Consider the following 16,812-nt stretch of genomic DNA (forward strand, 5'->3'; position numbering starts at 1 on the left):
CCAGCCAACACCCTATTTACAGCTTGAGGGTTATTTTTGGCTGGGCCTTGTGGTTTGTGGGATTTCAGTTCTCCAGCCACGGGACTAAACGCAGGCCAAGGCAGTGAAAACCCCGAGTCCCAACCACTAGGCCACCAGGAACTCCCAGCTTTGGAGGCCGCGTGGTGCCTGTGGTCGTGTGACCGCCATGTCAGGCTGAGACTCACGTCCAGGGTGGCATGACACCCGCACTCCTTGTTGGCCCCGAAGGATGCTTAGAATGCTGACTGTGCATGTGTTGCCCGTGGGGACATGGAACTAAGTCTAGAAGTAGCTGTAGAAGAAATCTTCTCAAATTATTCCAGTGGGTAAATGGATCACCCGGCAGCTCTTAAAGAGACTGACTCCTTGAGTGGCGCGTTTGCACAGAGAATAGAATTTAACATCTCTAAGCTGACTGACGGCCCCCTTCCACTTGTCTCTCTGCAGCCTTGTCGGGGACCCCCTCCTCCTCGCCCACCTCATGCCACACCCTCTGCCAAGGCTCTTCCAGCACGAGGTCTCTGGCCTGCTGTGCCCACCACCCCGACTGCTCTGTCCTGTGCTCTGCCTGGGACCAGCCCTGCTCCTCCATCAGCCCAGCGTGTGTCCACTGGCCCAGTGGCCTCTCCAGCCCTGTCTCTCTGGGCTCCTCTTCCCTGCTCCCATCGTGGTTTCAGAGGCAAATACAGTTTTGCAGCAGTCGGGAGGGGCTCATTGGTTGTATGATGTCTCCCCTGCAAGAACTGGAGCTTCTCAAGGCAGGGGGGCTGCTCACTGTGTCACCTCTCCCCGCACCCCAAGACACAGAGCACATGCTCAATAAATATTTGCTGAACTGATCCAAAGGGTTTGGTCTGAGAACAACAAAAAAAAAGCCACATGAGCCGTCAGATCAAATTCTGACTCCTCCAGCCTGGCCTCCTTCCCCAGGCCCCGTAAGCCCTGGAACACTACCCGCAAACACACACCACACACCCTGCTGAGTCCGGGAGGCCTGGATTCAACCACGTGAACAAGAGGCAGGGCTTACAGCCCATTTCACAAGGGCCACCCACTCTGGTCTGAAGGGCTGAGGACTTGTTAACTGACTTGTTCATATGGGGTCTTTTTAGAGAGAGGCTGAGGTTTGACAACCTCAATTTCAGATGAAGCCTGTAGGTGGGGAGGTGCTTCTCCCATGGGACAGAAAGTGAAGGGCCTCAGCAGGGTCGACACCCGCCCCACCAGTGTCCTGGGGTCCAAGATGCCCCGGTGACGGTTCTCGCCTCTGAGTCTTGAGCACTTGCTTTGGTTTTCTTGTGTTCTTGAAAAAATATCCCTCTTTTGAGGAAGACATCCTAAAGCAATGAGCCTTTTTTTAAAAAAGAAAGACACTTATATGATATTTATTTGGCCACACTGGGTGGCATTTAAAATCTTAGCTCCCTGACCAGTGATGGTACCCACGCTCCCTGCAGAGGAAGCATGGAGTCTTCCTTGGACTGCCAAGGAGTGCCAAGCAATGAGCTTTTGAAAGTGAGTTTGACAGCTCCTTGGAAGCAGACCCTTTGGAAAAAATAGAAGGCCGGGTAGTAAGGACAATAGGTAAGGTGTCACTCTCCCCTCCCCACCCCTAGCACGATTCATTGGCACCTGCTTTGCCCCCACTCATGGAATTCTTTCTTCATGTGTACCTATTATTGAATCTGGTTTTTTGCTAGGCTTCCAACTACTGAGAGCAACTGCTGCTCTGGCCATCTCGGGAAGGTACGCACCTGGGACCACCCAACCCTCACCACCATCCCCCGCTGCTCCCACACACCCCAAAGCCATCTCCTTCATCCAGAACAGTGTGTTGAAATCTTGCATTTCCATGACACCAATTACTCAGATTAAAACTGAGAAATTCAGCAGGATCCAAATATGTAAAAATATTTGGATATTTGACTAAATCCAATTTTCTTCCAACTTCTGCTTTCTGAAAACTTTCAAACACTGCATATAAAATTCAGCCAGTTTCACCATCCCAGGAAGAGGGACCCAAGATATGCATGTATTAAAAAGACAGTGTTTGTAATCTCCAAGAGAAATGAGGATGATTTCACACTGCATGAGACCTTGGTTTCTGAGACACAGGGTGACTTTTGTGTTTGAATATCTCTGAGACCAGATAATGCCGAACCATTTGTTGAGGGACACAGGGCCAAGATTCTGGAGATGTCCCAAGAAGGACTGCTTCTTTAACTCAGCCCAACAAATACTCCTATAGTGTATTTTAAAACACATAGGCATAAGTCCTGTGTATGAAGTTGTCATGGTTACAGAAGAAAAATAAATATTTGTGCACATAGACATAACATGAAGTCCTTCTACAGTGAAAACAATCTCCTCTGGAAAGACCTTGGAAAGTCAGTGATGAGCCAGAAGTGGATGGAGCTAGTAATGGAGTAGGGGGCAGCCTTTAAATGCACCTCTTGACATTTGCATTTTTCATAAGCTTTGTTTAGTAGCATAAAATTAAGGGGCTGTGGGAGTGAGGTGAACAGACACAAAAACCAAGAGCACTGTTATTTATTTTCTACAAGTGACATCAAAAGCAGGAGTTTTGCCTGTGTTCTAGTTTATCTCCAATAAATAAATAACTATGTACAAATGTGCTGAGTTTACAAAACAATAGAGGAAAATCTTTGCATTACAAAAGATACATTTACATGATACATTTTTTCCCATACACTAAGCATTTCTTTCCTAGCTTACTTGAACCAAAGACCCTGTGTAGCAATGTCTAAAGGTGTGTACCTAGGCTCTTCTACCAGAAAGCAAAGCTATAAAAGGAAAATTCCTCAGTTAATTCCTCAGTTTCTTGAATATAGGGCCTGACTTGGCCTGCTACTTATTACTCATATTTAATCTGCTCCAGGACGTTGGCAGCTGTCTGGAACAGCTCTCCTCAAATATACGGAGCAGACAGCCCCCTGCTGAACTTGTTAAAATGCAGATTCTTGTGCAGTAGGTGGGATGGCGCCTGAGGGCATTTCTAACCAGCTTGCCGGGGCAGCTCCCACCTCCCGGACTGCATTCCAAATGGCTGGGCTCAGAAAACTCTCCTCCAAAGTGGGAGAAATCCTGGAGGGCCTGATCAAGAAGAGGCCCTAACCGGCCATGCTGCAGCCTCCATCCCCAAGCTCCCAAGTTAAAAAAACCAGTAGAGCTGGTTTTATTTGGGCCCGCAAATGATAAGGACCATGAGAGTCCAAACGGCCACTGGCCACTGGCCAATTCTGCAGCAGAAACTTTCTTACACTGTCTCCTGGGATGGGCTTCCATCTCCTCTCAATTCAGAGCAACCATTTTCAATATTTTCACAAATAACTAATAACAATCATAGGAAAAGACACTGCATAAGAAGCTTAATGACGACTACTTTCCAAATCAAAACAGCAACAACAGCAAAACCCAGGTTCATTGTTTGAAAATAAAAATGAAACTCTTGAGTTGAATTCCTAGGTCAGTCCAGCAACATGAGTCTAATAAATGCCCTTTATATTTTAACCTTTCTTAAAATGCTATTGCTCCGGAAGCCTGAAATCTCAGGATAAATTAGCAACTCTGGTGAAAGAACAGATTCTCAACCGTTCTTATTTCTAGTGTTTTTCTTTCTGTTTCACAAAGCAGTTCTGCCCAGGCAGACAGCTAAGAGCAGAAAAATAGGGTCCAACAGAGATAGGGTGGCTCAGGTAGGTTGGCCGAGTTCCTGGAAGGGGAAAGTTGGGAGAAATGAAAAGGATGAAATGGGGCTTAGCTTCATAAACACAAGAGGGCTGGAAAAACTTCACCAAGATAGTGTAAGGATCCCGTAACAAGTGGGAGCACACACATAAATAGAGCAGGAGGGAGAGGGGAGGGGAGGAAGGCAGGAGAGATACAAAGCAGGTGTTGGAGACACACGGGGTAGGGAAAAAAGCAGAAGAACAACAACAAAAATGTTTAAAAAATAAATATTGGGGTCATTATCCTTGACTCAATGTCACTTATTAGTCCCCTGGAAGGACGTCTGCCCCCAGGCTGCCAACCAAGAACACGCACCCCCCACCCCGTGCCCCTTGATGAGGGCACAGGACACGTTGCAACCTGTCACAATGAAGCTGTCATCCCTGCTCGCTCGTCTGATGACATCACGGAAGTGGCTGGGGCCGAACTTCCAACACCCCCCCTTCCTCTCCTCCATAGCCAAGTGCAGAAGCAGTGAAAGAAGAGGGGCGAGGGGTCTTCTATTCTGACGCCAGCTAAGGTGCTTGGGGCGGGGGAGTGGGAGAGAAAGGCTGCGGGGCCGGGAGGAGGGGAGGAAGTCCGGGTAACAGGCTTCTCAGAGTTTCTGAGGTGTCCGCTCAGTCTTCACCTGCTGCAGCACCAGCTCCTTGGCGGGGACACCGCACTTGTACTCCAGCTCCCCCCGCGAGGCGCCCTGCTTCTTGCGCATGTGGCAAAGGAGAGCCAGAAGCGCCACCACCAGAGACAGGCTTGCGATGGAGATGCCCACGAGCACGCCCGAGTGCAGGGGGCCAGCAGGTGCCGGCGAGGGGCGTGCGGTGGCGTCCGGAGTCAGGCTGACTGGGGGCTCCCCAGAGCCGGCGTAGTCCTCCATGCTGCCCCGGTCCTCGTTCACCGGGATGGGGTCGCAGTCGGTACCAGTCTGGCCAGAGAGGGCCGAGTCAGGCCCACAGATGCACTGGTAAGTGCCGGGGAGGTTGTGGCATTGGCCAGGGCAGACGCCGTCGTCACACTCGTTGATGTCCGTGCACACGGAGCCCTCGTCTAGGATGTAGCCGTCGGGGCAGCGGCAGATGGTCGGGTGGTGGGGGTCGCAGTCAGCTGGGCACGAAGTCTGGTTGCAGAACATCTGGCACCTGTGCGGGGCGCCGGGGACGGGCGCGAAGCCCTCAGCGCAGATGCACCGGTGTTCGGACCCGCCCACCGGCTGGCACTGGTACTCGCACTTGTTGCCGAAGCACGGGTCCACGGGATCCACGCACTCGCCGTCCACCAGGTCAAAGCCAGAGAAGCAGTGGCACTGGAAGCCACCCTTAGTGTTGACGCACCTGTGCGGGCACGGACTGGGCACCTGCGCGCAGTCGTCCACGTCCTCACATCGGTGCTGGTCGGCGGCCAGCTGGTAGCCCGCCTCGCAGATGCACGTGTAGTTGCCGAGCCCGTGGAGGTGGCAGAAGTGCTCGCAGAGTTGGTGGCATGGGTGCTCGGCCGGTGGCCCGCAGGAACGCCCGTCCGCCTGCAGGGCGGCGTCCGCCGGGCACAGGCAGTTCGAGGCGCCGGCACTCCCTTTGCACTCGTGCTGGCAGCCGCCGCGCTCGACGCCGCAGGCCCAGGCGCCCGGGGCTTCCCTGCTCCAGCGCCCCTCGGTCTCCCCCGGCGGCGCCGCGCACTCCAGCTCCACCCCGAGGGGCGCCACCGCGGCCGTGCTGCCCAGCGGCAGCGCCTGAAAGTCCGCGCCGCTGGCTCCGAAAGGGGTGCCGTAGGTGATGGAGAGGCCCGCCGCCGCCGTGGCGCCAGGCTCCACAGCCAGCGGCAGGCAGGAGGCGGCGAAGTGGAACTCGCAGAGGAAGCCGTCGGCCTCCGCATCGCACGGCCGCTCCTCCCAGGCGGACTCTCCGGGTGTCTGCGCCCCGGCCGCCGCCGAGACGGCGACGCACAGCGGGCCGCAGAGGCGTGCCCCGTCGTCGAGAGGCCGCGCCCACCTGCTGAAGCTGGTGCGGTTGTCGCCTGTCACCCACTGGAAGCCGCGCAAGGGCCCGGAGTGCTCTGGGTCGTCGCAGCCCGGCGGGCGCTGCAGACCGATCCAGAGGAGCGGGCCGCCGTCGCTCAGGAGCAGGGAGATGACATCTCCGGCCACCGAGGAGCGCACGGTCATCAGGTGGCCCTGCAGGCGCTCGCAGACTCGGCTGGCGGCGAGGAAAGTCGCGGGGCCCCGGAAGACAGCGAAGCAGTCGAGATCAACGCACTGGCTGCCGAGGGGCTGCAGCTCAGGGGGCGCCGGGAGCCCCAGGCCGGCGGGGGCCAGCACGCCGAGGAGCAGGACGCGCAGCATAGTGTCCGCACGCCGCGCACAGGGGCCCGGCCGGGGCAGAGAGACGCGGGGAGCACGGGGCGACAGCTGCTCGCGTCTGTCTCCGACTTGGCGAGTCAGGCTGTGGCGAGGCAGTCTCTGACAGGCCACCAGACTCGGGCCCGAGTTTATAAGTGAGCGGCCCCCCTCCCTGGACGTTCGGGAAAAGGAAGGAAGTGCCTGGTGGGAAGGGCTGATGCTGCGTTCTCGGATTACTGGGTCCTCCGGACGCACTGCGCCCGCCCTCGCGCCCGGGATCACCTCGGCGGGGGATGAGTAAATTCGGCCCTGCCTGCGAGGTCCTCGGGCGGGGCGGGCAGTGCAGGCTCCCGGGGGATCCCGCACCTCTGTCAAGGGGGACCCGCCCCGCCACCCGGCCCCACGCGCGCCGCCCTACGAGGGGCTTAACACGCTACCCTCCTGAATCTCCTTGTCCTCTTTTCCTTCATCAGTGTTGTTACCAACTAATTCAAGGAAAGCCTAGATTGCGGATCTCTTGAAAGATGAGACTGGGAGAGGAGGGCTTAGAATTGGGGGAGAAGGGGGCGGTTCCGTAATGCCTAGGACCTGCAGGGCTTCGGGAGAAGGTGCCCGCCACCCAGAGGATTTGCAGAGGGGCTGCCTAGGGCTTGGCCTTGCACACACACACACACAAAAACGCGCTCTCAAGGGGAGCTAGCCGACCGTTTCCGCCAGGGCGCCTAGTTCAGGAGACCGAGGCGCTTGGAGACAGAGGACGTGGGTGGGACCACCCTGTGCCAAGGAGGAAAGCTGGCCTAACACCCGGACCCTGTGGGACCCACGAGTCCCTGAGCGCAAGCTGCCACGGCCAGACCTCCTCTCGTTGCGTAAGAAAGTCGCGGAGACACTGTCAGGGTCCAAGATCTCATCACCTTTCGGAAGTGGCGGCAGGCGAATTCCTGCGGACCCCTGTAGGGGAGCGAGTTAGCTTGAGTGGTCTGAGTTTGTCCAGCATCTCAGAGGGGCAGTGCAATTCGCACCCACAATGGGACGCACGGCGTGCCCTCGCGGGGAGGGTCTGTCTTTGGGGGCTTTTCCCCAACAGATCAGATGGATACAGGGGCGCACTTGGTCCGTAAAGGACACGGACGAGGGGCGAGTAAGCGCGCGTGCGGGGTGGGGAGCGCTGGGAGAAGGAGACTGGAATCTATCACTTTCGCGACCTTATCCGCTTACTCACTTGTCAGGAATGCGGAGGGGTCAGTCCAAAGCCCAACCGAGAGTGGCAAATTTGTTTTTTGTTGTGTGTGTGTGTGTGTGTGTGTTTTAACACCCTATGCCATCCTCCTCTGCGGTCATTCACAGCGACGCGCCAGGTGGCGGCGCTGTTGAACTCTAAACGAAGCCAAAGAAACTTGGCGATCCCCGAAGTTGGGCTGAAAAGGTTTCTTATGCAGAGTCCTTTCCCCGGGCAGGACTCGCGGATCCCCTTCCGACCCGGGGGTCGGGCCCGCCACGTTCAGCAGAGCCCAGAACTTGCTAAAGAGCAGAACAGCGTGGCGTCGTCACGTGCGGAAGACAGACACCTGCTGGCGGAGGGACTGCACTGTCTGCAGTGACCAAGGGGGCGGGGGAGGACACCCCCGAAAGTGCAAGGGGGCGGGGGGAGATACGCTTCACTATCCCGCTATCCCCGCGCCCCACGCAAAGGAACACGGACATTTGACGCTTCCTGGATTGGGCCAGATTGCACCTCTAGGAGGAGGAAAGACCTCTCCTCCCACGCCACCGCCCCCGATCGGAGAGTCGCGCGGCCTGGGGTGGGTCCGGGCAGGCACTTGCCGGACATCCCACTGGCTTCGGAACCAAGTCAGGGGCCACGACTCCGTGCACCGCCACCCTGGAGAGGCTGTCTCGGTGCAGCCGATCGGGCCGGGGCGGGGCTCCAGACAGGCTGTAACTTTCCACCTTAGAGACCTCAAAGGTGGACGCCTGAGACAGGAAGGGAGGCAGGACCAGCCACACCCTTTGTGCCTCTTTTACAAAGGATTTCAGGACTGTGTTGGAGGAAGCCTTAAACAAAGGGTGGGGCCCTCTGAGCCCGGGTCAGCCCTTAAAGGAGTTGAGGGACATTCCAGCGTCAGGTCTGGCCCCCACCAGGGTGGGTCACTTCTTGGATGGGTTCTAGGTGATTTGCCCATAAATAGCCAAAGAGCTTTATCAAGTGTGGGAGGCAACTTTTTTTCTTAAGAGACATTAAAGAAAAAAACAAAAACCAACTTTCTAATTCCAACATGAACACCTGTTCTTAGGTGTATTAACCCCTAGGTCCCCTGATGCTTGGAAACCATTCCAGTATTCTTGCCTGGGAAATCTCATGGACAGAGGAGCCTGGTGGGCTATAGCTACAGGCCACGGGGTCGCAAGAGTAGGACATGACTGAGTGACTAAACCACCAAACCCACCCCCTGGTGCAGATCCTGTTTGGCACTGTTTCTCTCCGGAGCACCTGAGCAGCTGTCCCTGCTCTGACTTAGAATTTAAGCCTCTGAGGTGGGGAGATGAGTGGAAATACACAATTCCAGGTGCTCAGGGCTTCCAGGCTGTGAGATGCAGGGTTGACTCCCAATTGCTGGTGATAAAAGCACCCCACCCATGAAAGCGACTGTCACTAGCACTTGAGGATGTGGGGGAAGGAGGCATGTATAACTTATGCAATACAATAACCATAATCCCCTGTGGTTATTTAAACTAAAACTTATTAAAGTTAGAAATTCAGTTTTTCAGTCTCCCTAGCAAGTGCCCCACTATAGGGGCTAGTGATTATAAATTATACATTACCAAAAAGACAGTTGATCATCACAGGAACTGCTTTTGGACCCTGCTGGTCCACACAAATGACATCAAGGAAGATATTTGTGGGGGCACGTGAGTATCCCTTCTAGGATTCCAAGTACACTGTCTTACAATCATTGTTGTTTTCAAGATAATGGTTGTAAAGACTGTCATCAGAGTCTAGAAGGGAAATGTTAAGAAGAGTGTAGAAACTGTTTTTGTTTTTGTTTAGTTGCTAAGTCCTTTCTGACTCTTTGTAACCTCACAGACTGTAGCACACCAAGCTCCTCTATCCTCCACCATCTCTCAGAGTTTGCTCAGATTCAGGTCCACTGAGTCGCTGACGCTATCTAACCGTCTCATCCTCTACCGCACCCTTCTCCTTTTGCCGTCAATCTTTCCCAGTATCAGGGTCTTTTCCAATGAGTCAGCTCTTCACATCAGGTAACCAAAGTTTTGAAGCTTCAGCTTTACCAACAGTCTTTTCAATGAATATTCAGAGTTGATTTCCTTTAAGATTGGCTGATTTGATCTCCTTGGTACTTGACTAATGAATACATTGGGCTTCCCTGGTGACTCAGTGGTAAAAAATCCACTTGCCAATGCTGGAGATGCAGGTTCAATCCCTGGGTCAGGGAAATTCCCTGGAGAAGGAAATGGCAACCCACTCCAATATTCTTTCCTAGAAAATCCCATGGATGGAGGAGCCAGGCAGGCTACAGTCCATGGAGTTGCAAGAAGAGTCAGACACAACTTAGCGACTGAACAACAATGAGTTAGTACATCAATATTATGTTTAACCTGGATGTTAATTATAATAATTTAGATATTAAGAAGAAAGACATTTAAAAGGTAAGAACATCATGTGTATAAGCCATAACAATATTAAAATGAAGACACAAAAATAAAGTTTGTGATGATGCAGCAACAAATGATTCTAGAAGTGGAAATTAAATGCCTGGTGAGCAAATGTTATTCAATAAACAACAGCCTGGCACCTAACAAGGTGCAGATTTTACTAAATTTTTGCTGTCAGCCAGACTTTCTTCAAGAAGCAAGATGAAAATTGACAGTCCTTTATTGGCCTATTTTTATAAAAGAAAATATGTTGCATCTACCCAAACCCAATATTTGATAACATATTTAATGGTGAAAGACTGAAAGCTCTACCCCTAAGGTAAGAAACCAGACAAAGATGCCTGTTCCTGCCATAGGGTGCTGGAGGTTCTAGCTAGACTCTGTCCAGGGCAGTTCTGCATGGAAATGAAATAAAAGGCATCCAGATTTAAAAGGAAGATATAAAATTATCTCTTTATTGATCATATTGCCTTGCTTATATGTAAAAAATCCTAAGAAAACTATCCAAAAACCCTAAGATCTAATACACAGTTCAGCCTTACAGGAAATAAAATCAACACCTAAAAACTATTTGCATTTCTATATAGTAACAGTGCACAAATTTAAAATGAAATTAGAAAACAATTTCATTTACAATAGCATTAAAAGTAATTAACTACTTAGGAATAAATTTAACAGAAGAAGTGCAAAATACATACTTTGACAACTACAAACAATGTTTGTAGTTTAAAATGTTTAAAGACATTTTAAAAGACCTAAATAAAGGAAACATTTTATGTTTATGGATTGGAAGATTTGATATGGTTAAGCTGACATAACTCCCAAAATTAATGTACAGAGTCAATACAATCTCTATTAAAATACCTGCTGATTTTTCTACAGAAATTGTCATGCTGATCCTAAAATTCACAAGGAAATTCAAGGGGCTCTGAAAAACCAAAATAATCTTGGAGAAGAGAAACAAAACAGGAGGACTCACACTTTTTTATTTCAAATTTTACTGCAAAGCTACAGTAATCAAAACAGTATGGTTCTGGCATCAGAAAAGACCTAATCAGTGTCTTTGGCACAGAATTGAGTCCAAAAATAAACCCTTTGAATATATACAATTGGCCAATAAGCACATGAAAAGATACTCAATAAGAAAAATTTTTATATTTAATCAGTTTAGTCAATTTTTACAAGGGGGACAAGACAGTTAAATGGAGGAAAGAATAGCCTTTTTTACTGTAACCATCCTAGTGGTAGTGAACTGGTATCTCACTGTGGTTTGACTTACATTTCCCGCCAATGATGTTGAACATCTATCTTCATGTGCTTATTAGCCATTTGTATGTCTTATTTAGATGAGTATCTATTCAGATTCTTTTTTAATTTTTAGTTTTTAATTGAAGGATAATTGCTTTACAGAATTTTGTTGTTTTCTGTCAAACCTTAACCTCAATCAACCATAAGTGTACATATATCACCTCCCTTTTGAACCGCCCACCCATCTCCCTCCCCATCCCACCCCTCTAGGCTGATACAGGGCCCCTGTTTGAGTTTCCTGAGCCATATAACAAATTCCCATTGGCTATCTATTTTACATATGGTAATGTGAGTTTCCATGTTACTCTCCATACATCTCACCCTCTCCTCCCCTTTCCCCATGTCCATAAGTCTATTCTCTATGTCTATTTCTCCATCGCTGCCCTGTAAATAGATTCTTCTGTACCATTTTTCTAGATTCCATATATATTTGTTAGAAAACAGTACTTATCTTTTCCTTTCTGAGTTACCTCACTCTGTATAATAGGTTCTAGGTTCATCCACTTCATTAGAACTGACTCAAATATGTTCCTTTTATGGCTGAGTAATATTCCATTGTGTATATGTACCACAACTTCCTTATCCATTCATCCAGATAAGGGGGATAAGAATAATTTCCTTGTCCCCCTTATCCAGTCCTTGGGGGTCTGAGAACAGACCTGCAGGATGCTTTGGTAGCCACCCCCTCCCCACCCACCCCCCACTGCCCCTGGGTGATGGAGTGAGACCATCTGGAAGTTGGGCAGACGGGGGCCCTGAGGAGTGAAGAAGCCAGGGAGAGCAGCTGTTAGGAGGGAGCTCAGCTCAGGGTCAAGGGCTGCCAACACTGAATCCTTCCTTCAGAAATCCCACTCCGAGTCACAGGCCCAGGGGGTACCCAGGGTTCTGTCAAGCTCTGCGGGAAGGGGGATGGGAGCAGCTCCCCATTGGGAGCTCCTGACCTCCCTCACCTGTACCCAGAACCAGCCCACCCACAGAGGGAGGGGGAAGCATTCACCCACACCCAAACTGCTGGGAATGCTCTTCAGACTGGGAATAATTCTGAAGCCAGATCGAAGAGAAGTGCTGGCAAAGGCTTCTCTTTAGAGTTTATTCTACTTTGGAAGGGACTTTGGGGACATTCAGCAAGATCCAGCCTTCTGGGGTACCTTACAACACCCCTCTCGGGAAAGAGGACCTACCTACCTCATGTTCCAACAGGTGATGAGGACAGAATCTTCCTCCTTGGAGCTGGATGCCACGTTTATGCTTCTGGTGGCCAGCTGGCCACTGAAGAACTTGGAGTCAACAGATGCATGGGAAAATCCTGGCAGCATCGTCCATGGTGCACAATTAAAACTCCAGCTGGTCTTACCGCAGCCGGGATAAATACACACAGCTGCTAACAAGAAAATCCAGAACTTGAAATACGCCACAGAGACACTTTATAGCTGTTTTCTTACAGTACTTTTCTGCTGTCTTCCCATGGTCTTGAGCTTGGACAAGATTTTTGTATTTTATCTAAAAGTCGTGTTTCATGGTGAATTAAGCAGTCTCTGAATCTGGGGAAAATCATGACTGAAAAAAATATCTATTTGGCTTCCTGTTTCCCAGAAAGTCTTTGCCGCTGTTTCCATTTCTGGCCCAGCATCTTTCCAAAGAGTTGAGAATGTCATTTAAATGAGTCAGTCACCAGGGCTCAGTGGAAGTGACAAAAATGTGAACTGAACGTTCGTGCATCATCAGCTCTGGTCGAGTGAGGGGCAGCTGGGGTCGGAAACAGGCAGAGGAAAAGGAAGGAATCTACTAGCCAAGTGGCTGCCTTGCTCCTCAACATGAGGTCCCAGACCAGCATCCTTGTCTGGAGACTGCTTCTAATGTGCCATCTCTGATGGGAAGCTGCGTGGAACAGTAATCCAATTACAGTGAAGGAAGCCCCCTGTGCTTCCCGAATCAGGATCTGCCTTTGACAAGACCCCCACCTGGGGGCGTAGGGGGCACACACTCCTCCCACCAAGTGGTTGTGCTGGAGAAGGACCTAGCCAGGCAGCAGAATGGTCTCACTGAGACCTTGCAATAAACCAGCCCCTTCCCTGCCCGCCCCCCACAGAGGTTCACTGAGATCAGCAGCATTGCCGTTACATCTTATCTCTGTAAACACCATTCATCACCTCAGACTTGTCAGAAAGGCAGATTCCTGAGCTCAGCACAGACCTCCTGAGTCAGAAACTCCAGGGCTTGGGCCCAGACATCTGGGTCTATTTGGTTCCTTCACTGTAATCGGATTACTGTTCCGTGCAGCTGACTACCTGCCCAGTTGGCGCAAACGTGAATAAATTAAAAGAGTAGCTTCCTGGATTGCCATCTCTGTGGTCTAATTTACTTAAACTTAAAAGCTGATTTCTATTTTTAGTCAAATATCATCATTAAATAGTACCTTCTATATGTTCACAAGGTCGCATCCCTCAAACCAGAGGTCAAAAAAAGGGACAGATAGTCAATATTTTATCACAATGGTGGGCACATAAGATGAACTTGAACAAGTCCAACTGCTCTTAGCTCTGTTTCTATGATAGATAAGCTCCCTGAGACTCAACTTCTCTTCCCAAAATGAGGATAAGAGCTACATCCTAGGGTTGGATGACAAAATCTGGATCCTAGGATGAATCTCCGAGTCTGCTTCATGGACACTCAGGATGGGCAGGGGAATCAGGCAGATCCGTGGGGCAAGTATTGAGTATTTGTTCCGTAAAACAGCTGCTGCTATGTATGCTGCTGTCAGCAATCACACTCCTGTTTATACCGATGTCCAAGTCTCACTGGCCAGAAGATTTTATGAAGATCCATGGCCCTCAAAACTTCAAGCTCATGAGGACATATGGTCACCTTCAAGAACTTACACACCAAGGTCATACACAACTAATGGACTCCTCTTTAATATTAATCTAAAATTAACAATGTCAACAATAAATAGAGAAGCTGAGGCATGGGAAAAAATAAAATTACTTTGTCAAATCTCTTTCATTTAGACGAGATAGAGGAGCATGTGTTTGTCTTGCTGGGTAAGGAAGGAAAGTGGGTCAGAAAATGTGAAAAGTCTGAAGTAGAGAATGTTTAGGGCAGCAAGGCAGACACTCTTGGTTGGCTGACTCCTCCCCCATCCACAACCCTTCACAATGTTGCTCTCTAATGACCCTCCCAGTGGTCAGCCTACAGACAGTCATGTTGTTCAATTTTAACCAACACAATATTTTTTTAAACTGCTTGGAGGGCTATCTGGAGGATCCTTCAAAAACGACAAATATAGGATCTGTTTCTGGTAAAAAAAAAAAAAAAAATTAATTCTGGAAAAAATATGAAAGCAGCTATTTGAAGGCACTGGGTAGTGACCAGCCTCAGATAGAAGCTGGAGGGATTTATCCCTTCAAAGAAGGAAACCACTTTGGGTGGGATTCATATTTATTCATACTTTATCCCAAGCACACTCTCAATTTACAAGGTGTGGGGCAACTAAGACCCCTTAAGAGAATGAAAAGACAAGCCATGGACTTGGAGAAAATCTTTGTTAAAAAAAAAAATTGATAAAGGACTGAGACCTAAAATATACTAAGGAACTCTTAAAATTCAACTATAAGAAAGCAACCCAATTTTATTTATGTTTTTCTTTTTATTTTAATTGAAGGCTAATTACTTTACAATAGTGTAGTGGTTTTTGCCATGCATTGACATGAATCGGCCGTGGGTGTGCATGTGTTCCCCATCCTGAACCCCCCTCCCCCCTCCCTCCCCATCCCATCCCTCAGGGTCATCCCAGTGCACCAGCCCTGAGCTCCCTATCTCATGCATCTAACCTGGACTGGCAATCTGTTTCACATATAATAATCCACATAATACACATGTTTGAATGTGTATTCTCTCAAATCATCCCACCCTTGCCTTCTCCCACAGAGTCCAAAAGACTCTTCTATACATCTGTGTGTCTTTTGCTGTCTCGCATATAGGGTCATCATTACCATCTTTCTAAATTCTCTATATATGCATTAGTATACTGTATTGGTGTTTTTCTTTCTGACTTACTTCACTTTATATAATAGGCTCCAGTTTCATCCCCCACATTAGAATGGATTCAAATGTATTCTTTTTAATGGCTGAGTAATATTCCATGGTGTATATGTACCACAGCTTTCTTATCCATTTGTCTGCTGATGGACATCTAGGTTGCTTCCATATCCTGGCTATTATAAACAGTGCTGCGATGAACATTGGGGTACACATGTCTCTTTCAATTCTGATTTCCTCCGTGTGTATGCCCAGCAGTACAACCCAATTTTAAAATGGGCAAAAGACCTTAACAGACACCTCACCAAAGAAGATACACGAATGGCAAATAAGCATTTGAAAGCATGCTCCACTTCATGTCATCAGGGAAATCCAAATTAAAGCAACAGTAAGATACACCAATTGGAATGGTCAAAATCCAGAACACTGACAACACGAAACGTTGGGGAGGTTGTGGGGAGCAGAAATGCTCACTCATTGCTGATGGAAATACAAAATGTTTTGGTCACATTGGAGGACAGTTTGGAAATTTCTTACAACACCAAACACACTCATTCAGTATTCACAATCTTAGGCAGTCACACTAATGGATAAAAACTTATGTCCGCACAAACACATGGATGGTAATAGTAATTTTATTGATAATTGCCAAAACTTGGAAGCAACCAACATATCCTCCAGTAGGTAAATGGATAAATAAACTGTGGTCCATCCAGACAATGAAATATTATCAGAACTAAAAAGAAATGAGCTCTTGAGCCATGAAAAGGCATGGAGGAAACTTAAATGTTTCCTATGCCAACCAGAAAATGCCACAGTCTATATGATGCCAAATGTATGACATTCTAAAAAAGGCAACACTACAGAGACTGTGAAATGTCAGTGGTTGCCAGGATTTGGGGAGGGGGGATAAGGTGAACAGGTGGAGCACAGGGAAACTCTTCTGTGTGATACATGCAGTGGTGGATACAGTTTTCAAAACCCATAGAATGGGGACTTCCCTGGTGGTCCAGTGGTTAAGATTCTATATCTCTACTGCAAAGGGCCAGGGTTCAAACTCTGGCCAGGGAAACTTGATCCCACATGTTGCAACTAAGACCCTGTGCAACCAAATATATATATATATATATATATATATATATATATATATATATATATACACACACCCGTGTGTAGGGCTTTCCTGGTGGCTCAGAAGGTCAGGAGTCCACCTGCAATGCAAGAGACCTGGGTTCAATCCCTGGGTCAGGAAGATCCCCTGGAGAAGGAAATGGCAACCCACTCCAGCATTCTTGCCTGGGAAATTCCATGGACAGAGGAGCCCGACACGCTACAGTCCATGGGGTCGCAAAAAGAGTCAGACAGGACTGAGCAACTGAACAATATACAAGGTACAGTACAAAAGTGAACCCGAATGTAAACTATGGACTTTAGTTAATAATAATGTGTCAATATGGCTCACACATTGTACCCCATGTGCCACACCAAAGCCCAGTCTTAGTAATAGGAAATTGTAAAATGTTGAGAGGTTATAAGGGAACTCTCTGTACTTTCAACTCAATACTTTTGCAAACCTAAAATTGCTCAAAAAATCTAATAATGAAAAGTAATACTTGATTAACCCAAAATAAAACAAGAAAAAGGCATCAGAAGTAAAAAAAATAAAAAGTGGGCAAGGCAGAAAGCAAGTA

General features: G+C 48.8%; 1 protein-coding gene across 1 annotated transcript; it reads right to left on the reverse strand.

The window, feature by feature from the left end:
* Window positions 1-2,555: 2,555 nt before the first annotated feature.
* THBD (thrombomodulin) lies at window positions 2,556-6,251 on the reverse strand. Its single transcript, XM_061126478.1, has one exon. The coding sequence runs from the start codon at window positions 6,101-6,103 to the stop codon at window positions 4,367-4,369; it is 1,737 nt and encodes a 578-aa protein (XP_060982461.1). The 5' UTR covers window positions 6,104-6,251; the 3' UTR covers window positions 2,556-4,366.
* Between the last annotated feature and the right edge of the window lie 10,561 nt (window positions 6,252-16,812).

This window comes from Dama dama, chromosome 23, assembly GCF_033118175.1.
Source record: "Dama dama isolate Ldn47 chromosome 23, ASM3311817v1, whole genome shotgun sequence".
NCBI classification, from domain to species: domain Eukaryota; kingdom Metazoa; phylum Chordata; class Mammalia; order Artiodactyla; family Cervidae; genus Dama; species Dama dama.

Excerpts from the sequence above, each read along its gene's own strand:
- THBD (XM_061126478.1), bottom strand. The coding sequence starts at position 6,103 with ATGCTGCGCGTCCTGCTCCTCGGCGTGCTGGCCCCCGCCGGCCTGGGG.